Source organism: Ambystoma mexicanum, chromosome 10, assembly GCF_040938575.1.
Source record: "Ambystoma mexicanum isolate Mex_15411 chromosome 10, UKY_AmexF1_1, whole genome shotgun sequence".
In the NCBI taxonomy this organism is placed as follows: Eukaryota; Metazoa; Chordata; class Amphibia; order Caudata; family Ambystomatidae; genus Ambystoma; species Ambystoma mexicanum.
The window spans coordinates 868,815,894-868,841,373 of record NC_090932.1 but is presented as its reverse complement, the minus strand read 5'-3'; the positions used below and the strand labels follow the sequence as shown (position 1 = coordinate 868,841,373).

At 46.7% G+C, this 25,480-nt stretch overlaps 1 protein-coding gene across 1 annotated transcript in view; it reads left to right on the top strand.

Moving 5' to 3' along the window:
* The window catches only part of LSG1 (large 60S subunit nuclear export GTPase 1), a 374,602-nt gene that overhangs the window by 63,535 nt on the left and 285,587 nt on the right, over window positions 1–25,480 (top strand). The window contains exon 4 of the mRNA XM_069618580.1: window positions 24,902–24,988. Coding sequence (XP_069474681.1) covers window positions 24,902–24,988 — 87 coding nt within the window. The remainder of the gene's footprint in view (window positions 1–24,901; window positions 24,989–25,480) is intronic.

Sequence of the window (25,480 nt, the reverse complement as noted above, 5' to 3'; positions counted from 1 at the left end):
AAGACTACGACCAGAGATGCCTGCAGCCCCTTCCAGTAACCTCGAAGATGCCACTGCTGGCCTGATCCTGTTTTTTTTATTTTATATCGTTGACAGAGGAGCTCCGAAGGGGACGACTCTTCCCTTTGGCCTGTGGGACCAACTAGCCATTAGACGACCTGCAGAATGAGCCATCCCGACATGCTGTGACCTTCTTGGGCTGCAAACCGTCAATACCAGGGGACCTCCAACCCAATTGCAGTGCATAGTCTTCCCATGGACGAATCTTCCCAAAACTCTGAGCCCCAGTTGGACCTCCAGAGACAATATGCCCCTTGTCAAAGTCCCCTCACGTTAGTGTAGGACCGATGAATCGAGAGGGATTGACGGGCCAGTAAACATTCACCCTTGGAGCCTGTAAAAAGGCGCCAAAACTGCAGACCGACATGGGAGTCCGAAGAATTCCTTGCTGAGAGTCCTTACTCTTGGCTGCTATGGCGACATCCCTTCCAGACCCTCCATTCGTCAGCACAAACACGAAATGGGAGACCGGGTCCACTGTTGTTGCACCGTGAAAGAATCGGCATCGCCTTCATCCCTCCTCAGGTACAGTGTACTGCTTACCTCAAGCCAATTTGTCACTCCTGTGTTACTGGAGTGCTGATTCTGGTGTTTCACCCATACAGTTCACCCAGGCCTAATGATTGGGTGCCTATAGGGAGTCCTTTCCAAGGTCCCTGGTAACTTTTTGACCAACAAAGCATTATACATACTTATAATCAAAGTCTCCTCTAGAACTTGAACTTGTCTGCCAATGTGCCTTACCACATTCCCGCCAAACTTAGTTGGGGATGGACTGCTAAAGCCCTGTGGACATTGAAAAGTATTATAAGACTATAAAAGTGTTGAACTGCTATTGCTGGTGCTGAATAACCCTTTATATTCCTACTACAGAAAATGTTCTGTGTGACTATAATAAGTGATTTTACGAAAACCATTGAGCTGTATATTTCACTCCTATTGGTTTACTCAACTGAAGTATTGCTGATGTGTTCTATAGTACGTACTTAACTCACTATGACTTTGCCTTGTGTACATAAAATGTCTACAAGTACGTGTGAGTTTCTTTAGGCCTATGTATTTACTGAGTTCACTGTACTTACCTACAGCTCACATCCTCCTCCTAAAATGAGCCTTACTGCTCTGCCATCCTACCAAACCTTTGGGTAGTACAGATATATACTAAGAATAGGGGTCTGTATATCAAGGGATAGAGTCTCACCTGTTGGTAGACTCTAGGCAAGCACCCCTAACAGTGCAGTGTGCGGAGTTTGCAAAATCAAGATAGGTAGGATAACGAGTAATTTCCTGTCCATTGAAACAGTAGTTATCACAAGGGAAATAAAAAGGGCAGCTCAAATAGCTCCCAGCAGCACTGCCCTGAAAGTGCCTTAAGTTGCAATAATAAATTGCAGAGGCCTTTTTTTTTAAAGGTGGAGGAAAGCATGACTCCAAAAAGATGCAACCAAAAGGGTTGTAAAAGTTTACCAGAGGTAGAGTAAAAGACTGAGTTCGAGTGGAAAAGGGTACCACGCACTCAGGAGGGAGGCTGATCAAAAATCCAAAAGTCCAGCAAAAAGTGCTGGGGGACGTTCAAGTGGGGCAAATATTCTACAAAGAAATTCTCCATCACACATGCCCTACCAAACTTCTAGAAACATCAACGATTGTTATATCTGGCCTCTGTAGAGCCATTGACAAGTCCTTCATTTCTTAGAGGGCATCTCACATCAGCCTTAATTCATTTAGGGGAAAAAACAGATGGTAAGCTTCCCAGATCCCCTTAGCAGACCCTCAGATTTGCTTCAGTTTCTTATTGGTCTTGGGGCCCTTGGAAGCATCTCTGAAATGCTCACACAAAGCTGGAAAGCAGTTCCATGCAGCCTTATCTTTCTTGATGCAACTCATGTTGTGTCAGCATTTTGCTTATATTTTTTTTGCAGCTGCAGACCCGATCACTGGCATTCATTTTCTAGCTTTGTGTTTTTAGGGGACATGCTTTTATTGGGAGTACATAGTCCATGAACATTTTAAAAACTATTGGGTCCGACCTACATTATACATGGTCTGCTGCAGCAAGTTCAAGGCTGTGAGCCAGGCAAATGCCAAGATGCCATATTTGTAAATTTTCCTCTCAAGAATGTTGTCACTCCATTTTTACCAAACAACATTACAGCTGCAACATCTGAACAAACATCAATCTAGATTTCATGCAACGCCGTTTTTGTGATGCCAGCATTTTGAAAATATCCCAACTTGCAGCTAAACTAGACCAAAGAAAATGTTGACTGGGTTACTGTGAACCCATCCCCAAAAGATAAATGATCAATGTGGATTTGTTGCTTATAGTCGAGCTCTCATCCTCAAATCTTAAGCTTGTGTTCTGCAATGTAGCTTATGTTTAGTCTGCTGCATTTCCGATGCAATATGTCCTATTTTATTTGCTATAACATTACTGTGTAATAGACGCCCCATTGCATTGCCATCCACTTCAAGAAGGTATACTACTAAATTAGGGTTGTATGTGAATGGCCAATTCTTTTTGACCAGATGGAGACCCTGGCAGAGATTTTAACACAGTCTTCTAAGTGCTTCTCACCGCTTTGATGCATGGCTTCCATCATGCAGTTCTTTTTAATCTGTAATATCTTTTTGAAGCCTTATAAGAACAACTTGACTTTTGATCCACAATCTTCTTTGTAAGCTGGTTTTGCCTAGCCTCTTTCCCCCCTGAGGGACCCACCTTTCCATCTGCCCATTCTATGCTTATGTGCAACCCCGGCCCACTAGCGCACACTGATAAACGACCCATAGATTTATCTTCCCTGTGCACAGAAAATCCAAGGTGAACTGAAGCCAGAAAAATTCAATCCTATTCTGTTTTAAAATAACACCATTGCCGTATGCTTCCGCACTCGGGGATTTATACAGCCTTTTCTTCTGCCATAGGCTGCAGTGTACTGGGAGATGAACTGGCCCCACTGGGCTCGTTAGTGCAAACGTCTGTGTTGTCTCACTACTCGGATTAGCTGGGCCAGCTTCCTCAACCCCGCTCAGACCGGGATTAGCCTCCTTTACTTTACATCATTTCAGCACTGGCTTGTAATCAAGCAACAAAGTCTACATAGACTTGCACTTTGGAAATGCCTCCGACTTTGTTGGCATCTATATTCGCTGGGAACTATCTTGGACATGTATATGATCATAGATCCACATTTCAGATCTAATCCTTTCTCAGTAATGTTTCTAGCTGAGCAGACCTCATCTGTGCATGCTGGAAATTCTCTGCTTTCTATTTTCAACAAATACAATTGGGTTTTACAGCAGTGAGCTGTATATAGTTTATATGTACGTTATTGCATCTGATTTGCCGCTCAGATGGTACCGTACCTATACTGCTTTAAGATCTCTGCATGCATTTTTCTTCTATAGAAACTCTCCGTAAGGAGAGGTTGGATGAGAGCCATATTATTCAGGCCACATTTTTCTGTCTCCTCCTCTTGTAATTGTGTAAACATTATTCAGCAGGAATGGTGAAATTGTTTACATGATAATAAACTACGTATTTATTTATTGTTTATTTATACAGCGCTTATACACATACACATGTGAAGTACTTCAAAGCGCTTGAAGGCGGGAAGGGAACAAGGGAAATACAGTAATCATTCTTAGGCCTTGAAGATTCTGAATAATCAACACAGATAGAGTACAGTGCATGAAGTGTGAAGTAGCGACCAACCAAGCTCAGGAGAGGGGGTGATGAGTGACAGTGGGGACAGGACAGATATCTAACTGGTACTAGTACATTTAGGTAATGCATACATACAGACAGATGTCAGGGAATGGGACGGGGGTAGTGGGAGGTAATAAAACGAGTCCTGTCCAGCAGGGCCCTTGGTTAAGTGCATGGAGTTTGGACCGCTCATGGAGCGTAAACTGTGTAGAAATGCTGAACAAGTGCTGTGGCCCGGAGGCAAGTGCTTACTGGCAGGGGAGCCTGGCACCAGTAAGCTCTGGAGGCGAACCAGGCAACCAGTCAGCAAAATCTGAACAGAGTTAGGGGGCGAAGGAGGGTGGAGAGAAAGAGGTTAGCAAGGGAGAGTGAAAAGGAGGAGAAGAGGAAGGTCTTGAGGAGTATCCAGAATTTAAGGTGCTCTGGCTCAAGAAGGAGAGAGGAAGTGAGGCTGTTCCAGAGGGAAGCACATGCAGAGGATAAAGATCTAACCCCCAAATCTCTGTCTAAGCGACTCACCCGCAGAGCGTTGGAGGAAGATGAGCGGGGGACTCTAGAGGGAGAGTATTTAGCGAGAGAGCGTTGTAGATAGTGCAGGCCCCGGCCCCAGAACGCCTTGTGGATTATGCAGAGGATCTCTAACTTGATATTTGCAGCCACGGGGAGCCAGTGGAGGGATTTCAGCACTGGAGGGATGCGGTCCCAGGGCTTGAGGCCAAGGATAAGTCTTGTGATTCTGTTCTGGATGAGTTGTAGAGGACGGAGAGTAGAAGCACGAAGATTGAGAAAGAGGCTGTTGCAATAGTCCAGCCTAGAGAGAACCATGGCTTTCGAGGTGATGAGCCTCTGGGGGAAAGTGGGAAAATGTAGAATACCTCTGAGGAGAAGGAGAGAGTGGAGTCGAAGATGACCCCACGTTTTTTGCCTCATTGGTAGGCGAGGGCGCAGGGCCAAGGGAGGCAGGCCAGTGAGAAAGTGGGAAGGGGGGAGCACGGGTCACAATGGGTTTGATCTGTCTTACTAGCATTCAGGCAGAGATCGTTAGCAGCACACCAAGCCTGGATTGCGCGCAGACAATCGAGGATGAATGAGCAGGAGGCAGAGAGTAGCCTGAAAGAGAGCTGCATGGTGTCATCCGCATAACACTGAAAGTTAGAGGTAAAGGTAGAGATCCTGTTGGCCAAGTGGGCCATGTAGATATTGATGAACCAGGGGTAAAGGTTAGATGTTTGGGGGACACCATACGTAGAGAGAGAGTGGTAGAGGAGAGAAAGGTCCAGAGTTCCACCTGGGAGGGCCGGTCAGAGAGAAAGGAGGCAAGCCATGCCAGGGCCTGATCTGTGATACCCAAGGTATCACAGGGACGGTTAATCAGAATGTTGTGGTTTACCATATCGAGGGCAGATGAGAGGTCAAGCAGAATAAGGACAGAGGGAGAGTTAGTCAAGGTTTGAGAGCAGCTCTTCACGGATGTTCAGAAGAGCAGTTTCCACGCCTCTGAATGCTCTAAAGCCAGACTGATGGTCATGGAGACAACCAACAGATTCAGTATGGAGGGTAAGTTGAGTATTAGCTAGCTTCTCCAGGAGTTTTCCGAGGAAATGGGTGATGGAGTTCGAGCGATAGTTTGCCCAAATGGACAGGTGGGCAGAAGGTGGTATGAGCAGAGGGTGCACAAGAGAGTGCTTGGCTACACTTCCGGATACTTCGCCCCAAACGCCTGAATCAAGGAGCGGGTTCATCACACTGAAGTCCCCAGGTTTGGGGCTTGCAGGTAACTGGGGTAAGGATTTTGATGGAAGGGTGTTTGATGCCATTACATTTTCCTTACCAACTGATGCTTTGATGCGTTGTTAATCTGCCGTCTTCATTCCGTATGTCATCAATTGTGGGTCGTTTCTTTGAGCTCCTTGGGCTCTGTGCGTCATCCTCTTCTTTGAGTGGAGACGAGGTCCGCCGGCCTGCCAGTCCTGACTGCTATGACTGCAGAACTGCCACTCGTCGTCCATTCCACGGCCGCTCCGTGGCTGTAAACCGTCTTTACAGTGGGTCCACCCACAATGTAGAGAGCAAGGAAAGACTCTGGACTGCACTTCCAACAGAGTTTTCCATAGGAGCAGGACTGCCACTCGTCGTCCACTCCGTCGATCCACTTTTCAACCGGCAGCCATTGGAGCTATCTGAGCAAGGGGGGCATATGTATGTGCCCCACAAGGAGGGTGAGGAATGGCCCTAGCAGCAGCGTTTTGCAGAATTTTGAGTCGTTTTTATAAGAAAACGTGGCTGAGCCAGATACTGTGAGTTGCAATAATCCACTGCGCTCAGCACAAGAGCAGCCACAACAGGAGCCTAAAATGTTGCCTGGATAAAAGGAAGCACCTTCCAAAGAATGCGCAATTTAAAAGGGCAAGCTTTACAGATCGCCGCCACCTGTTCATGCATCGAGAGGGATGAGGTGATCGGAACCCCCAGATAAGCTACAAGCATCTTTTCTTCTTCCTCATCGGATCCAGCTCCAGTGGTCGACTTTTTCTTCAGCCTTAGAATCCAAGCCATTTATCCAGGAACCCAGCCAATCAGCACTCCTGCCGCATTCAAACTTTGTGGGGTAGCTGTCATTTCAGGAAAGCCAGCCTCCCATTTGGAACTTGTTCCAGGCAGGCATGCCAGAAGACAAAGAGCAGAGAAGTTTTGGACTCCTCCCTCGTTTCATGTTTTCAGACACTCTGGAGCCTCTGGAGGGCTTCACAAAGGATTCCTTTCTCAAACCAGGACCTCTCCCCACCAGCATAGAATCAAAGGCATTTAGATATGCAGCACCCTGGTGTGAAGCTGGAACAGTACTTGACATGCTACCTGGAACTACTCCTCATTGGGAACAATATATATTGGACATTTTGTTCTGTTCAAGAAGCTTGCGACTGGATAGTCATCTGGACAGGAGACTTCTGTGGTGGCATCAACTTGAGTTTTACTCACCACCAACTTGTAATAAGGAAGGTACTTTGTTCATTTTCTGTTTTAGGATTCCAAACTAGACCTACTGCTGCTTCTGTTCCAAACTAGAGGCACTCTTGCATATTTTCTTGTGTCGCTGATGGAAGAAGTAAATTGCAGTTGTTGCATTTTTTGTTTCTCTCTTTCACCGATTTGAAACAGATTATGCCTTTCATTAGCCAGTTTCACAGTTCTTGCGGGTGAGCGGTTATGAAATCTATTTCAGCTGTATTTGAACTGTTTATACAAGCTTGTCCTATTACTCTTGGGTGTGCCACATTACATATTTCATTTAATATATTGGGGCATGCACACGCTCTGCTCAATATATCGACTAATTTGAATATTATATTTATTTTTTGCCCTGCAATATTGTTGACCACTCGCTTTGAGTGGCTTTGTCTGTGCCAAATAAAATTTACTGTCTTTTGTTGCATTGGTATTTGACAATAATTGTCCGGAATGCACTTTAACTGGCTTCTATTTAACATGCATGAAAATGTCCTCCAATAGGCAGTAGTAAAATGTTAGAAATGTATTGACACACAAGCCTTAGCCTGCTACTGCTTTCACAACATGCTTCAATTCAAAACCATGGGTTATTAAATATAAAAAATATATTGTGCTGGCTTCATTTACAATATATATGTCAAAATGTCTGTGGCGTGATTTGTGGGTTTGTGGTTTGGCTAAGTGTTGCTCCTTATACAATTCCACACCTTTTCACCAATCTGCACCACATTTTGCATAGTTACCTGTTAGGACCCATCGGACCTTACTGGCTTCATGACCCTTTCCCTGGATTTCGGTAAAAGTAAAAATATGTTTGTGGCCTGCCGACAAAGCCATAAACTATATTCACCGGGAAGGTAAGCAAAAAAATAGATGTGAGGTGAATGGTCCTGACAGCCGAAGGTGAAGGCAGGTAGCATTCCAGAATTTTCGATAGTTTGCCGCATCAGGTGAAATAACCTTTCTAGAGGATTTTCGTAAAATGGTGCCTGACGCCGAAGCTGTAAGCCATGTTCACCGGGAAGGGAAACAAAAATGTTTGCCGCATCAGGATCATTCATTTTCAACAATTCATGGGTGTTATCATGTCTGTCTACAGAACCTGTTCGGAGAATGGGTACCTCTGCTAGTAAATATATATGAAAAGCAAAATCTGTTTGGTCGAACAGTGTCGATTTGTATGAAGAACAATCTGCACCAAATTGCGCACATTAGCCTGTAAGGACACTCTGCATGCCATTGGCTACATTACAATTGGACACCCCATCTCTTTCCCCGTATTTCAGCCCCTGCACACATGAGACAGTTGCCTGGAAGCAGTAAAACATCAGTGGTCGTAGAGGAACCAGATAGAGCTAATTTCTGGTGTCTGGACCGGAGGAACAGAACTTCAAGTTCTCTATGGGATCTTAAAAACTACGTTTCAATGTCCTAGGATGCACCGTTTGCGAGATTTGCACCGCAACATGCAATCAATGTGGCCCTAGAAGGACCGGATAAAGCTAATTTGAACCATTTCGATGCCTGGACCAAAACTGGAAGGACCTCCAAAAAACACATTTCAAGGCCATAGGACGCACCGTCTCTGAGATCTACACCGCAATGAACCGCAACATACTGCACCATGCCAGGCTGAGGTAACAAGTGGGGAGAGTGCACAGAAGGTCCCATTACGCTGCAGCACGCCAATTCTCACCTCTCCTCCACGTCTTCTCTGTGATTGTCAAGAATTGACTGAGTTGTTATGCCTGTCTACAGAACCCGTGCGAAGTACAGGCATTTTTGCTAGTACAATATAAAGTTTCAAATCAGTGTTTATATTTCACAAGTGTACATATCCCTGAATAATGAAAATCATGATGCATTCACCAGAATTATTCTCAGTTCTAAGAATGCACGGGAGCTGCAATGCCCCACTGATCCATTTGAGGCAGAATCCTCTGTAGTTATCGGGTTTACTGCCGCCACTCTTAACACAAGGGGGCAAGGGACAAAATTGGAAAGAACACCACATTCTCCTGATCGCTTTCCTGAGGTTTTAGGGCACAATGGGGAAAGTCTTTCGCATTGGTCTCCTTTAATGCCTCCTGTTTTCACCCGGTGATGTCTCCCCATGGGTGCAGTCCTCTGGAATCCCTTTGTGATGTCTTCGAACTCTTACTTCCAGTGGGCAACCTAAGGATCGATGACAAACAATATCTTTATACTCCAACTCCAGGCGGCAATCCCAGCCCTCCAATGGAAAGGATCTGCACCATAGTGGCTATCCAATTGTAGACAACAAGTGGCCCCCACATCTGTCTAGCAAAAGACATCCACCGGCTGAAATGGGGTCTGGCACCATACCGTGTTCAGATGCACACAGCGCTGACCAGGAGTGCTTTGTGGGTCCCTGGGAAAGTGCATGGCCATATAAATCAATTTCCAGCCTCAAAATGTAGGAAGGCTGCCAAAAAGCAGCATAGCACAGAGAGCAGGACTTACATTAGAACATCAATTCTAAGTCTATGGAACTTAAACCGAGCACAATGCAATGTATAATGGCTGCAGTGATGTAATGGGCACCACCAGCTAGAATCGGGTGGAACACCATGAATTCAGAAGTCTATGAATGCACAGGATGGAGGGTGCATGAATGTAGGAACACCAGGATTCAAGTATCCATGAAGCACGGGGCAAGGGAGCATCCGTGATTGGAGGTTGCCTACAAGAGTTGCAGATTATGAAGACACGTGGAAGTGGTTGGAGAGGCAGAGGGCAACATGGAATGAAGTAGGGGGGAATTCTGGAAGTGATGGTGAGTAGAGGGCAAGTGTGGAGACAACAAAGGGATGGAGCAGGAAACATGCCCAGGGGAGCCTACTGGGGGTAGTAGCGTGCTGAGGTTACAGGATGAGGTAATCCATAGCGATAGGTGGCAGGCACACACAGCATATTCTTACCTTATACCGTGCAATGTGGTTGTTTAATGCACATGGAACGGCCAGGCACATCAGAAGCTGCCGAGAATGAGGACACCACACAGAGTGGTGCCATTCTGCTATGGATGCCAATGCAAATTAATTGTGGCAGCTATAGGACACAGGAAATAACATGGGTAGTTGGCACATTGCCTCCTAAAAGCACTGAAATTGGTGCGGTTTGCCTGCACATTGGCTGGCTGGACATTAAGAGATTAATTTGCTTGTCTGTCTTTTGGGCCTACCTTATTTGTTCAAATATGTGAAGTAATCTCATCCCCCTCATATTCTTGCTACGGCTATTTTAGGGGAGAATGTGATGAAGCCAGGATCCCATCCTCAGACTAGCCAAGAAGAGAGTAGCCAAGCCATTAATCATACCAGATGTACATGGCATAGGTGAAATAGACTGCCATCCTTGTTCCTTGTGTGGGGAAAACTGGGAGGCAGTCCTGCTAGGGGTGTGTTGGGTGGACTGTAGTAAAATCCCATAAGGTTGGACTGTAGAAGACTCTCCTTTTAGTTTAAAGGGCTCCAACTCTTGGTATAGGCCTGAACTACCCAAAATGTTTGGTAGCAAAGACTGAGCAGCCAGGGTTATCTTGGGCAGGAGAAGGGCTGTAGTAGCCTTTTGAGTGTGAAACCATCAGAAGACACTTGCACACTTTTACTTATATAAAAATATTAATTATCCCCTTAAGTGCCATGGGGATTTCTCCCCAGTGCCAGGGCCTTTTTTGGTGATTTCGGTATGTGGCCATTCAATGGCTTGTAACTTTATTGTTACATGAGGTATCTCGGCCAAATTCGGCTCCTTTTTTTTCCCCACATGTAGGCGGTCATAACGCCACCCAGGAATCCTAGGTTGCTGTAGGGGGGGTGAGAGAAAATAAGCAAAAAGTGCGAACATTTAGGGTTTTTTCAAAAAAATGCTAATAAAATGATGTACAAAGAAGCCTGTGGTTCTTTCCTTGTAAGAGCTAGGAACGAATGGTTTGCTGTGCTGACTTCTCCTATTTCCTGGCTTTCAAGAACAGGTTGAGTGGAAACGAAAAAAAATTATTTTGATGTGGTTATCAACCGTTTTGTGAGAGGTAGGCGATTTTGGCCATTTTTGCCAATTGGACATGAATGGAAGAAAAGGGTAGCAAAGCCGAATTGGAGGACAGAAAGGCAAGTATTTCTGAAAAGTAGACAAAATTCCACGTTTCGGAAGGGGTGATTTGCGTAGGTCAGGCAACAACTAGGTAGGGGAAACTGCCATAGATTGGGGGAAAAGCAGGAAAATGACCAAAAAAAAGGTATGTGTTGGACATGGTTGGCTTGGTACGGCAATGGCTTCTATGAATTTTGAGAAAAGCAATGCTCCGCTACATTCCCCCGACACCCCCGCAAAGTCCGAAATGTGGGGAAAAAAACACATTTTCCGCACTTTTCGTTCGGCTCACCCATCGAAACACACCCCCCAACAACACATGGCCTACCGTCCCGCGTTCCCACAGGTGTCCAGATGAAAACGGTACCTCACATGTGTGGGTGCACCTACCTGTGGGTGCGCCAAGGGGAAAGCCTAAAACGCAAGTAACCCCAAGTCTGTTTTCTGACCGGAATTTGAGACGCTCTGCCGACCGGCACAACATACAGATATGGGTCTCGGGTGTCCAAGCCACCGGGGAAAACGGGGAACCCCATGCATTTCCGAAAAGAGGACACCCGTGGGAATCCGCAGAGGTATGATATGCCCAAATCGCCCCAGAATTTATTACCCAGGCACCCCCGCAAAGTCCGAAATGTGGGGGAAAAAAACGCATTTTCCGCACATTTTGCTCGGCTCACCCATCGAAACACGCCCCCAACAACACATGGCCTACCGTCCCATGTTCCCACAGGTGTCCCGATGAAAACGGTACCTCACGTGTGGGTGCACCTGCCTGGCCGCCAAGGGGAAAGCCTAAAACACAAGTAACCCCAAGTCTGTTTTCTGACCTTAATTTGAGACGCTCTGCCGACGGCACAACATACAGATATGGGCCTCGGGTGTCCATGCCACCAGGGAAAACAGGGAAACCCATGCATTTCCGAAAAGAGGACACCCGTGGGAATCCGCAGAGGTATGATATGCCCAAATCGCCTCAGAATTTATTACCCAGACACCCCCGCAAAGTCCAAAATGTGGGGAAAAAAACGCATTTTCCGCACATTTCGCTCGGCTCACCCATCGAAACACACCCCCAACAACACATGGCCTACCGTCCCGTGTTCCCACAGGTGTCCCGATGAAAACGGTACCTCACATGTGTGGGTGCACCTACCGGGGGCGCAAAAGCAAAAGGGTAACCCACTGGTAACCCCAAGCCTTTTGCCAATGCCCATTTTGTTCATGTGGGCAACCTACAGATTTGGGCCTAGGGTGTCGAAGCCAGCAAGGGAAACGGGGAACCCCATGCATTTCCCAAAAGAGGACACCCGTGGGAATCCACAGAGGTCTGCCTTGTGCAAATTGCCCCAGTTTTTATTAGCCACAATCCCCGACAAAGTGTGATATTTGGTGGGGAAAAAACACAATGTTCACTTTGTCTGGGGTTCTGGGTAATAAATTCTGGGCCGCTTCGCGCAAGTCACACCTCGGTGCATTCGCACGGGTGTCCTCTTTTTGGGAAATGCATGGGGTTCCCTGTTTTCCTTGCTGGCTTCGACACCCTAGGCCCAAATCTGTAGGTTGCCCACATGAACAAAATGTGCTGTGGCGAAAGGCTTGGGGTTACCAGCGGGTTACCCTTTTTCTTTTGCGCCCCCGGTAGGTGCACCCACACATGCAAGGTACCTTTTTCGTCGGGACACTTGTAGGAACGCGAGAAGGTATGACATCTGTTGTTGGCGAAGTGTTTCGGTGAGTGGACACAGGGAAATGTCTCTGAAAATGGCTGGAAATGAAGGCAATTCTCAGACATTTCCCTTTGGTCACCCACCGAAACACATCGCCAGCACCACATGGCCTACCGTCCCGTGTTCCCACAGGTGTCCCAACGAAAGGCAGACCTAGTATGTGTGGGTGTCGTACCTGAGTGAGAATGGGTACATCATTTGCACAGCAAGTGGTCTTTAGTGCTCCCAGTACATAGGAAAGTGCTGTCAGTAAGCCCCTTCACATGCACCTTTTCTCACACTTCTCATACATTCACATCACAATGCAGTCGGGCAAGCAAGGTGGGATGTGGGATTTAGCACACGGACAAGCCTCCCTGCTTAGCACAAGGAGGAACGTCCTTGTGAGCAGTGATGCCACGGCAAGGCACCAACCGTATCACTGGCCATTCATACACCTTTTGTGTCTGCAGTCAGTCGGCATCCATATCAGCAGTCACACCTCTACCAAATCACTTGCGCCAGAGCAAGCGTATCTGCACACTTGTCCCATGTGTCCGTGTGCTCACAATGCAACCGTGTCTCCAGGCAACATCTTCCACATCATTTTCCAGCAATTGCACATCAACTGTCCGCATTCAAATGGCATGTGCCAACAATCGTATCTGCACACTGATGGCAAGTGCACATTGGCTCCCATTAGCTACCTGGCCTACAGGTGCTGTCTCTCACACCAACTTCAAGTATGTCCATAGCAAGATTATTACAGCACTCATATGCGCAACCTTACCCACACAAAGCTAACACCCTCTAACATGCTACTCATGCAGTGCTGGGAAAGTGCATTCACAGAAATGACATCTGCATGTTCTATGTTGCTATACCTCACTCACACACCAATCGTATCCAAGTCCTTCCTCCAGAAGACATTTCAGCTACACCACACATACCACAAGTTATAGTAAAACAATAAAGAGTGCAGGGTGGTACGAGGTACGCAAGGCACTACCGCCATGTAGGTGTCCAAGTACCACTTTCATGACACTTCGACCTCAAGGGAGGGAGCCAAAGTGGCGTGTACTATTTCTAAAATACACCTCTTGAGTGAAGGGAACTGAAATGGTGTTCCCATCTTCACCAACGCACCCCTCCAGTGGAGGGAGCAGCACTAGCAAAGCTCGTCAAGGCACGCTAAATGAAGTGACGTGAGGTGAAATGCTGTTGCATTTTCATTGATGGTACACCTCCAGTGCAGGGAGCAGGAGTGCCGTTCCTTTGTAAGAGGTGCACGAAATCAGAGTCCAAGGGTTCCTTTCAAGGGATGATGGCCATTTCCGGAAATCAGTCCATCTCCCAATACTTTTCCTTTGTATGATCCAAAAGGAAACGAGGCTGTAAGCAGAGGCCTGGATTGGAAGGGCATTGGGGACAGTACACTCGAGTATCCTTCCTCACTCCTTGTTTACTACACACCTTACATCTTCTGTAAGGGTGTGTCTTCATTGGTGTGGCAGGAACAAAATCAGCAAAGTGTCGATCTTGCAATCTGGCCACATCTTCTACCTCTGGAACGGAGGGAATTTCTACATGGACTATAGTCAGCAATTGAATAATTTCTGTTTCAAATTTCAATAAAGACAGGTTGTTTCGTGGATTAGCTGCACGGTACACCACATTAGCATTGAAAGTTGCTATATGCATAATGCGTGTGGCCAACTTTTTGTACCAGAAGCGCGACTTGCGTTCAGCCTTGTATGACTCAAGCACTTGGTCGGTTTTATCTACTCCATCCATGTACTTGCAGTCCAGAATGCAGTTGGGCTTCCACACTTGCTGAGTATGCTCGCGCTCAGTGACTGCTGAAGTACTTTCATCATGAATAGTACTCAGCATGTTCACATCCCTTTTGTGGGAGAATGTTACTGCCAACAGTTCATCCCGCTGCAATGCCATACATTCTCCCTTGGCCAACTTCTTGCACACAAGTTTTCTGGGGAAGCCTTTGCGGTTACAGCGCATTGTACCGCATGCCAGTGTGTCCACATTGACCAATTCCCTGAACAGTGGAATTCCTGTATAGAAATTGTCCACATACAAATGGTGACCCTTGTGGAGCCATGGTGTGAGAAGATCCCAAACAATCTTCCCAGTTGTCCCTAAATGGTTTGGGCAGCCCGGAGGGTTTAGGGTAGAGTCCCAGTGTAGACTCTCATGTTGCAAACATACCCAGTGGTACTTTCACACACCATGTAAAACTTGATCCCATATCGTGCTCTCTTGCTAGGAATGAATTGCTTGAACACTAGCCGGCCTTTGTACAACATCAATGACTCATCAATGGATATGTTCTGGCTAGGAACATACACCTCTGAAAATCGCTGAGTCAAGTGCTTCAGAAATGGCTGAAGTTTGAACAGCCTATCAAAGTTTGGGCCCATTCTGGGTAATGCTGCTGAGTTGTCATTGAAATGCAACATACGTAGCAGTGCTTGAAAGCGATTCCTACTCATTGTAGCTGGAAAAAACGGGGTTGCATGAACTGCTACAGTAGACCAGTACACTGAGACAGACTGCTTTGGCGATATTCCCATGTTCAGAATGAGACCCCAAAATTTTCTCATCTCAAGATCGGTTGTTGGAACCCATGCTTGTGCTCTGGAATGGAGTTTCAGAGTGGGACCCCTTGACTGCAAGAACTGTGCAGCGTACACATTTGTTTGCTGAACCATATCTGCAATTAACCCATCATCAACAAAAAGGTTGAAAAGTCAATAGGCTGAAACCCCTCTGTATTTACTGTGCACCTTGATATTCCAGTGAAAGGGGGCACAACAGGCTGAGCCATTGCTGGAGGCACCCACTCCGACTCATCATCCATGACAGGAACTGGCACATGCCTTGCACGTCCTGCTTGTCCCCTCCACCTTACAGGTCTCCTGCGTGTGGGAAGGGTGGGAATACTGCATGTGGGAAGGGTGGGAATAGGTGCATGTACTCTTTCCACCTCTTCGTCCTCAGATGATGAGCAGGAAGAACTACCATCCACGGAGAAATCGCTTCCCCAATCACTTTCATGCTGACCCTCAGAAGCAGTATCTGTATCAGATTCCATATCCACCTCTGTGCCATGCTCTGAGCCAGATTCCATCAGTGCAGCTAACGCCTCTGCACCAGAAAGGGATCGTCGCCGAGAAGCCATGACTACTGTCGCTATGGAACCCTTCACTGTCCAAAGAACAGAGAAAGACTGAAACAATAAGTATGTGAGCTTCTCAAAGTGTGGAACCTAGTAGAGTAAGTGCTATGCAATGCCACAAACCTACACCACACAAGGACGCCAAAATGTCCAAACTCTGCTCACAAACTGCAGCAGGCCTCTGCAATATGAAGTACTCTGAGCACGCTACAAAAAACGGAGTACAATTTTGCAAACACTCACATGAAATGCTAAGGACCAGCTCACTGCTTGCTTACAAGTGGGTAGACGGCTACAACACACCTGCACCTAAAACAAAGACAACAAAAAAATGTAAGGAAGATGTCCTCTTCCAGTATACATTACAGAAATGCAAGTGTGGAGATGAGGATTGCACCCACAGTACCAATTCAGAGACAGCCAACGTGCGTTGCACCCTCCCCTCCTCCATGAAATGCTGATGCATGGGAAATGGTGTTGAGAAGCAACCATGTAACGTATTAGTAATTGGGTCAGTTGAAAAGGCAGAGGCGATCAAAACTCAGACAGGGAACAAAAGGAAAGTACATGCCAGACCCTTCCAGACAATTGCTGGCACACGTTTCAGCAAGGTAGAGAGGCGGCCAGAGTCACACACATCAACCACAACCATCCTACATCTCTGCCTGGCCAACGCTACAGCTTTCCCCTCCAGGAAGGGATGGGGACCCTGCCGGGGCACCCTGCAACCACTGCTGAACTTGGGGGGACAAAATACCCACATAGGAGACGGGCGCCCAAGGCCAGTGACATCACCCCCTGACTGTCCTGCCCCTCTGGCTACCCTGCGCTACAGCTTTGCCCCCTGTGGAAGGATGGGGACTCTGGTGGGTCACACTGGGACCACTCCAGGACTTGGACGACAGAAGTGGTGACCATTGCAATAAAAGGAATGAGCTCCGTACCACGTGAGCATTGGCTGCTCAGAAGAAATGACCATCTGCATTACTACTGCAAACATTTTTGTGACACTGCTGCTAGTTATCATTACCCCATTTGTATTTCTGCAAAGCAACCACCTTCCTCTATGCAAGCCACAACCATCATTGCCCCCAGGACCTCCCCACTACCCATTCCCACCCATACCACTGACACTGCAGCCACATTCCCTCCCACCACAGTAACCATCCACCTCCACATTACAATGGATATCTACAAAAATAATATATGCAGTACTTAAATCAGTCAGCGAAAGCTTTCCAGGAGCCACAACTGCAAAGGAAACACAAAATAATTACATTCAGTACTTGGCCTACCAATAACACATCTAAACTGTCTTGGGGGTTTCTGCTAACTTTTCGATTTCTGCCACCCGATACATGGCACATCCCAGTCATCTACCACCACGGAAGGCTACACCGCACACTGATAGGAAATGGAAATAAGACAAATGGGCGTATGGCTAACCCCAGCACACAAAAAAAAACGTGTACAGATAGCTACGTGGCAAACTGCCCTCCCAGGGAAACGGCACCGTTTAGCTGCTCTGGGGGGAAATTTGTGACCTACCACAGCAACTGTGTCCCTGGCCACCCCAATACCTCCCCAGAGCACCCAATCCCATTCACACCACCAACACTACAGGGCCAGTTCCCACCCACCCGAGTAGCAATCCGTCCCCTGCATAAACAATGTACCCATAACCAAAAGTCAATACTTGCATAACAAGGGAGAAGTTTGAACTGCACAAGACCTGTAAAGGGAACAAAGGAACACATAAATTATCCGTGTCAGCCCAGCCAAACACCAAACCACACAGACAGGCCCCCCCATTGCATGGGGCAGTAGTGTTTACCCACCTTGGGGGAGGATGGGCACACCGAACGGAGGGGGGGGCACATCGTGCCGTCCTTCCTTGGAGGCTCAGGGAGGACTGCATGAGGTGTTCCCCCCCCCCCCAGCCATTTGGGGTGGGGGGGAGAGGACCACCACAAAAGGTGGGGCAGGACCCTCAATAGATGAGGCAGTAGGGTTTGGGCACCCTGGGGCCAGATTGGCACACTAATGTGGCCATCTGCGCCAAGCGAAGTTGGGTAAACAAAAGAAATAATACAAAATCGTAGGCTGCTTTTTAGGGGGGGGCTGAGGGGCACCCTAAATTGGCAGCGAATGTTGTACTGCAATGGGAGGGGGGGCACTCTTCCCCACCCCCAGCCCAAATGGAGGTCCCCACCTCATGCATCCCTCCCTGGCATCAGATAGGGGAGGCCCCACCTCATGCATCCCTCCCTGGGGTCAGATGCCCCTTCCTAGGAGCAGATATCTGCCCCCAGGGAGGGTTACAAGGGGTGCCCCCCTTTCTACTTCGGTTGGGGGGGGAGGGCCACCCCCCCTTTCAATCAGTAAAACATCCATGGTGGCTAGTGGCCCCCTACCCCCACCCCCTTTTCCCATCATTTTTATTTTTTACATTCCCTGGGGGCAGATGGTCAGCCATCTGCCCCCAGGGTTCATGTGCATGTGCCCCCATGCTTTGGGGCCGGGGGGGGGGAGAGGGCTGCTTACTTGGAGCAGCCTCTCTTCTCCCCCCCCCCCAACTCACAAACAAATCAATGCGTCATATCAGTGGTGTCCTTGGAAAAGGGAGAACCTCCCCTTTCCAGGGACACCACTTTTTGTCCTATCCCTGGTGGTTCTTTTTTTTTTTTTTTTTTTTTTTCTTCACCCCTGGGGGCAGTGATCATCTGCCCCCAGGGGTCTCTGGCGCTGTGGCCCCATGCTTTGGGGCCACGGGGGGAAGGGAGTCGCTTACCTAGTAAGCAGCCCCTCCTCCCCCCGCGTCACAAACGGATCTGTACTGATCCGGTGGCATTGCTGCACGCGGATTGCGCACCCTGCGCCCGATCCGCGGGCAGCAATGTCACACAATGGGTATCGTTGGAAATGGGAGGATCTCCCCTTTCCAACGATACCCGCCTCGATCTCCGGCTTGCAATACAGCCGGAGATCGAGGCGGAACAAGAAGGTCTCTTACCTTCTCTCTTCCCCGCAGCAGCCGAAAATGGCTGCTGCAGGGAATTTCCTTTCAGTTTCACGCCGACGTGCGTTACGCACGCCGACGTGAAACTGAAGGTAATCCAGCCCCCTGGCAGTGAGGGGGGACACCGCCCCCTCACATAGCCCGGGGGTTGGATTACAGTTTTGCTCGATCCCTGCAAAACAGAGTGCCTAAACCGACGAGCCGGCTCGTCGGTGGCACTTAAAGGGTTAAACAAACTAGGTGATGTTAATGTCAGTACCTGGTTCTCTCTGAAAGACTGGAACCTCTACAGCAGGTTGCAAGTGTTTAAACCCAACTAGAGAGAGCTTCTCAGACTCTAATAAGTATAGTCAGAACCCTTTCTCCTGTCCGGTCCACCACTAAGTGATAATTCTAGTGGTTTCAGGCATTCTGGGACGATGGCATCTGGTCAGGATCTATAATGATACAAAAATCTGTATACGCATTAAGCGGTGAATTCACGTTAGCCTCTCCCTCCCCTTTGTCTGGTAACCCCAAGGTATTCTACTCACAAGAGGTAGTGTGAACCTAGCGTGCAAGGATCATGGCAAACTGCAGCTAAAATGGGATGCTCTCTAAGAGTCCTTTTACAGAAGGTCTACCTGGCTTTCCCTAACTCTAAATAAACATACTTGGTTTCATGGGGATGTCTTTGCTGAAATCTTGGTTCTTGTTCAGTCGTACAATTGTACCTGCTTCCGTCTAGGGACGAACATCAGTGCCCTTGTGTTTTCGCGTTCCTGGGCCTGGCCCAGTTCCGAATCCGCCATCTTGGGTACAGGTGCCAGGATCCGGGACACTTCCTGTGGTCCGCTTTGCCGGAGGAAAGGAGTCTGAGGTTCCAGAGCTGATCCTACTGAGGCGAGGTTTTGCTGGTACGCTGGTGAGTTCCTAACAATTAGTTCACTTTTCAATTAAGGTAAGTAAGAGAAACCTTTATACATCTATACAGTAAGGATTTTGCAGTTGTAACTCAATTCATTTTTAAACCTTCTGTTGGAATGCATGTTAGGGAAAGAGTTTCTTTAGAGTAGCAAAAGTATTCATCAACCAACAATCATCAAATGATAATACCGGTAACTAAAATGACTTGTACACACTTTTAGAATAGTTGGAAGCAATTCAAGCTAATTAAAGCACTTGGCAAATAATACTTTGAATCACTGTTCAAGGAAGAATGAATTAATCAAAACCAACACAGAGCCGGTAAGACTTGCACTTAAATTTACAGAGGCCTTTCGCTTTAGCAGTCCATCCCTATCTAGGTGTGAGCGTCTCAGTCAGATTGGGGTGCAAAAAAGTAAGGTAGCAGTTTCAAAAGAACCGAGAGTTCTAAAAGAATTGTAGCAAGTAAGTAGGGTTTCTTTGTTGGTAAAAAGGATCAGGGGCTTCAAAGAAGACTCTCTGTAGGCGTACAGGAGTTTGGCCTGGGCGAGCATGTATGGGCAAACTCCCAAACGCTTGAATCAGCACTCAAGCAACACTGAAGCAGAAATTCAACTGGATAAGTTCTACCCAGATTCTCGCAGTACCTTAACTGAGGATGCAGCACAATGCTTCCATGATGCAGCAGGCCTGTTAACCAGATTCTTTGTCGGGCAAACTTAAGAAGGTACACTGGATGGATCTTCGCAGCAGCAGTCGAGTGCAACGTATTCTTCTTGGTTCTGTGGTTTTGACACCCTTTTCAAAGCACCAGTGTGGAACGGTTATCGGCTTGCTTCTTCGGCCCAGCCTTTGGATGAGAGGACTTCAAGGAGGGGAATCTTGCCTATAGCGGTCTGGACGCAGTCCACCGAATTTTCAGGAGGATTAGTTCTTTGGAAGGTAATGCACTGCATGAAGGCCACAGGTGCCAGGGTATTGGCCGTTTTCAGCTGGCGTCGGTCACAGCACGTTGTGGGATGGCTTCAAATGCAGGTCGTCTTCAGACTGCTTGGTCCCACTAGTCTAAGGAAGGAGGTCGTCCCGATCAGAGCTTCCCTGTTGCTTGTAAAAGAGGGCTGGCACTCTGGTGGTCCCTAGAGGTTGCTGCAGACCTTATTCTCCTCTTCGGAATAGATCTTCCAGTGGTCTTCTCTGACTTCAGCATCAGGACCCTTGTCTTTTTTTTTTTTTTTTTTTTTTTGCAGGATCCCAGACATTCACTGCGCACGCTTTTATTCAAACTTGGGGTGAGTGTTGTCTTTGCAGGACAGCCAGCCTCCCAGTTAGAATGGGATTTAAGCTGGCACACTGGAGGACAAAGACCTGTGGAGATTCTGTATCCTCCCAGCTTTCTGTCCTCCCAGACACAGTGGTATCCCGACAAATGCAAAAGACACACCGGGACCTCCCCCCGCCCAGCACGACAGAAGAAGGGCCAAGAAAGAACAAATCATTGTGAATAGACGAAAAAAGAAGACCAGAACCATTTTGGATCATGGTGTTCCATGTGTACTTTGACAACGCAGGCTGCATTCGCAACTACTGTAGATTCACAACATTGGTAGCAAAAGTATCCGCTGCCACCAGCCACGTAGTTGGATTTGTTACTGTAACCGAAAAGTTACAGGAGAAGGTTAAATGGGACGCTAAGGTTGGGGTTGCTGGCTTCACAAAAAATGGGTAGGTAGGATAAAGCACCCTCCTATCGTTCGGAACAGTTGTTCTTGCAAGGAATTAAAAATAATGAAAAATTAAACCCACAGATTAAAGCTCGAGCAGCTTCCAGTAATACTGCATATAAGGTACTGTGCTACAATACAAAATTACATATGCCATATAAAATATGTAAGGAAGTAAACTGCACAAAAAAGGGGTGACCAGAGTACAAAACAAGAAAGTAGGAGTGAGGAAAAATATTTCCACTCGCACATGAGCTAGAAAAAAACAGTACTCCATCAAAAAGTGCGGGGAGGGAGAATATCACACAAGCTGGAAGGGAATCTTGCCTATAGCGGTCTGGACGCAGTCCACCGAATTTTCCACCTAAAACTGTGGACCAATACTTTTAAATCCTTTAAGAATTTACCACAAAACTGGCATGCTCTTCATGTAAAACATGCAGAGCAAAATAAACTCTATTTTGTAAAACCTCTGACACTTGGAACTATGTGCTGCCACTGTTGCCTTCTTTTGTGTTAACAAACAAAGAAAGCCTCACCCAATTAGTCGTGAGGCGAATAAGCACTATTTGTGTAACTTTCACTTTATTGTTCCGGTGAAGGCGGGATAAACAAAGTCTTTCATATTCAGTTGTTGTCCTTCATCGGTTCTTCTCATGTGTCCATTGATTTCTGGTCCATCTCGTCGTGACTGACAACATCCGGGGGCACTGGTCCGTTGCCTCCTTGCATACTTCCGTTTGTGATTAATCTATTGTTCAGTCTGTTTATACCCGTTAAAATCCGAAAATGGTGGCTAGGAGACTGGTTTAAAGCCTCACTTGGCAATGCTGGAAGTGCAATTGCTTGGGCATATTCCGGTTTGGATTTTTTTTGCAACTGGAGGTCCTTCTTGAAGACTCCTGTTGACTCCCCCCACATCTGCTGGGTCGAGCCCTTCACTCTGGAACCTCTTCCGGGCTGCTTCACCACCCCAAACCACCTTTTACTGACAGTCATCCAATTAGCTGTGGGTGGCTCCTGATGTCTAGATGGTAGTTAATAACTCTGCTACCTGCCAGATATTTAGTTTAGGACATCTGAGGGTGCCACCCATTGTCCCTATCCTGGTATGGTTGCTGCTGTGCTCCTGCCTGCATTTGTTCTTTTGAGCTGTTGGGATCAATTTTCTCGGGTTCTCCTAGACCAACATGAAAAGTGCAGCAATGGAAAAGAGCAGTTTACTCATCTGGTTGTTTTGGGTTGCTAATGACACTTCTTCAGAAGCCCACTGATGTGAGTACTTACGTTTGGGGTCCTGGGGTGGGCGATTTATTTGAGATGCTTACCCCTAGCTGTTCCTTTTGGTTTGTGGTAGAGATTCCTGGGAGGCAATCTTTTATTGCATTTCCGCTAGTTTTCTCTTAATGGTCCTCCTGTTCTGCACCTTCTTCCTGGGCTTGGGTCCATCTTCCAACTTCTGGAACATTATTCTGGGTCTCCACTTGTCTTTCCTGATGTTGATCATGGAAGAATCTGCACCTGTCGAGTTGTGCAGACTTCTTCACTATAGGAGGGCCCTTTATCTTTTCACATTTATTCCAAATGAACTGTGAACTTGGCTGGAACTCTCCTAAAATTCGCCCCGGGGTATGTGCTTGCCCCGGGACTTTTTTCCTGGATCCCCACAGGGTTGCGCGAGCTCTGGACCAAGATTCATATTTTATTTCAAGTCATACCCCCCGTCTCTATTAAGGTGAATGTACTTTAAACACTGTAAATATTTCTGGTAAGAATGTGTACATTTCCCCTGAAATGTTTTAAGCATGGTAACTGTTAATGCAGTGTTTGATTCTTGGAATCCTTTGGCTTTAGTTTACACAGTTCCATTTCTCTATGGCTATAATGTATTCTTTAAATGTGACTGCACTTATACGCAAACAATGCCCTAAAAGTGTAAATGATTTTTGCAGGCCTTCTGGATTTCTACTTAGTTTTCCTGTGGGTAAAATTGTGATTTCCCTATTCATTCCATACCCTACCATATGTTTTAAGTGCTAATCGCCTGGTCTAAGGCCTTCACTTTATACTAGGGTGGAGCTGTATCTTCAGAACATTGTACACTATTATGCATGCCCATAGGAGCTTTACCTGCTTGTCCCCATCCCCTTGTTATTTTATGTTTGGTGAGCACATCTGGTAGAGGTGCTATAGACATTGGTGTTGGAAAGTCCTTATGTAGACTTGACTGTTTTATAACGTCCTTAGTATATTTAATAGTGTATTATTACATAATTACTTATTTGACCTGATTTGTTTTATATGCGTTAATTAAAGTATATATTTTTCAGTGTGGTGTATTTTCTGTGAATAATGTGTGGACTAATTGTACCTTGTGTGAGCCTACTACTCCTGCTTGAGAGTCAAGCCTTACAGCTTTGACCACATTACCTACACTAGGAGAGGTTTGGCTTCCCTTTCTTGTCGGGTGTGTTAACCTTTTCCCTAGCGTTAGTGGTTGAAGCATCCTCAACAGAGGGAGATACAAAAATTGCCTTAATGCATTCTTTGCCCCATTATGTGAAGAGACGTATCTCTCTGCAGAGATTATGAATGAGAGTAGGACCTCAGTCTTCCCTTTATACCCGGAGGGCTGTTGTGTTGAAGGTTTTGTAGAATGTGTAGATCTTCAGAGCGATTTCAAGTAGCAGTTGGTTGAGACGCGCACATTCTGTAAAGAAAGAGCCTACCACCAAATGCATGCATAGTCATGGTGGTTTCAGTTGGTCAGTCTTTGCTCTTTTGAGAGTGCCCTTTAGCCAGTTAAGCACGAATTTCATATTAGTATTTTGTAGCCAATTTAAAGAGGTTTGATTAGGATACAACCTTCTAACGAAAGTGAGGATATCCTGTCCTGAGTGTATCCCATCCAGTCTTGTTTACTCTTTGCATGCTGGTACTCTTGTTTTGTTTCATCCATTTCGAAATTCAGAAAAGCCCATGACTTGGTGCAAAAAATAAAACCAGGATTAAATGGGCCTCCTTTGCTTAGTTAAGCACTGTGACCCCATCATGTTCTACTGGGTCAGAGACCAAAATGGTCCAGTGCAGGATTGCATGTAGGACTCTTATCACCAATTGTAGTATTTTATGGCTTTACTAGAGCCTCTGCTGAGCTGCTTCCCCCTCTACAGGCTTGAGCGTTTGTGCTTGTTAAAGGTCATGTAACGCAGAGTGGATTTAGCACTGGCGCAGTATTCCCTAACCGCTAAATAAAGCACTCGTTCAAAACTGCAGCTAGAGCAGAGGGATGTGTTTGAGTGCACTTAGCCTGGTGGAGCGGTGTGTGCGCGCCTCAAGCCTAATTGAGCATATCAGTGTGATGTCTACGTCTATGCTTTCTGTTGCCACAATTTGAACAAAAATAAACTTAAAACGTGCTTAAATTCTTCCTTCTCTTGTGTCCCAATCCAGGCCATTCTGGGATGAGACCACAAGCCCAGAGTCCCTCCAGCAAGCAGAACGAGATAGCTTTCTAAAGTGGAGACGACAGCTGGCCTTGTAAGTATCTAACCGAGATGAGGAACCAGAGTTTCCATTACTCCAGCTGATGCCTTGGCATGAAAACGGATACAATCTTTTAGTTCAACAAATGGTCACTACATCCACGAGCAAGGTTGAAATGACACCAAACGCATGCTTCATTCTCAAATCACTCTATGGAGAAAGACATTCCAGCTTGAGTAAAGTACTTCTGGTGAGATGAGGGGTAACCAATTGATCTCCTTCTCTGGATGCAAGGAAAACCTGTTTAGAAGGAACACAAATGTTATCCCACCAATTCTACTAATATCATACCAGGCCCAGTGCAGAACCTTTTTTGTTTCGGTTCTTTACTGAATCCCCCATGCTCAAACGGTCTATTGATATCTATTTTAGTGAACAATGTATGAACTCTGCACTGTTACTTGCCTGTGTCTGACATTTATGTTGCTGCATTGAAAGTTAGTGAATTGTCTTCTCTCTGCATAGCTTCAATTTACTAACTTTATT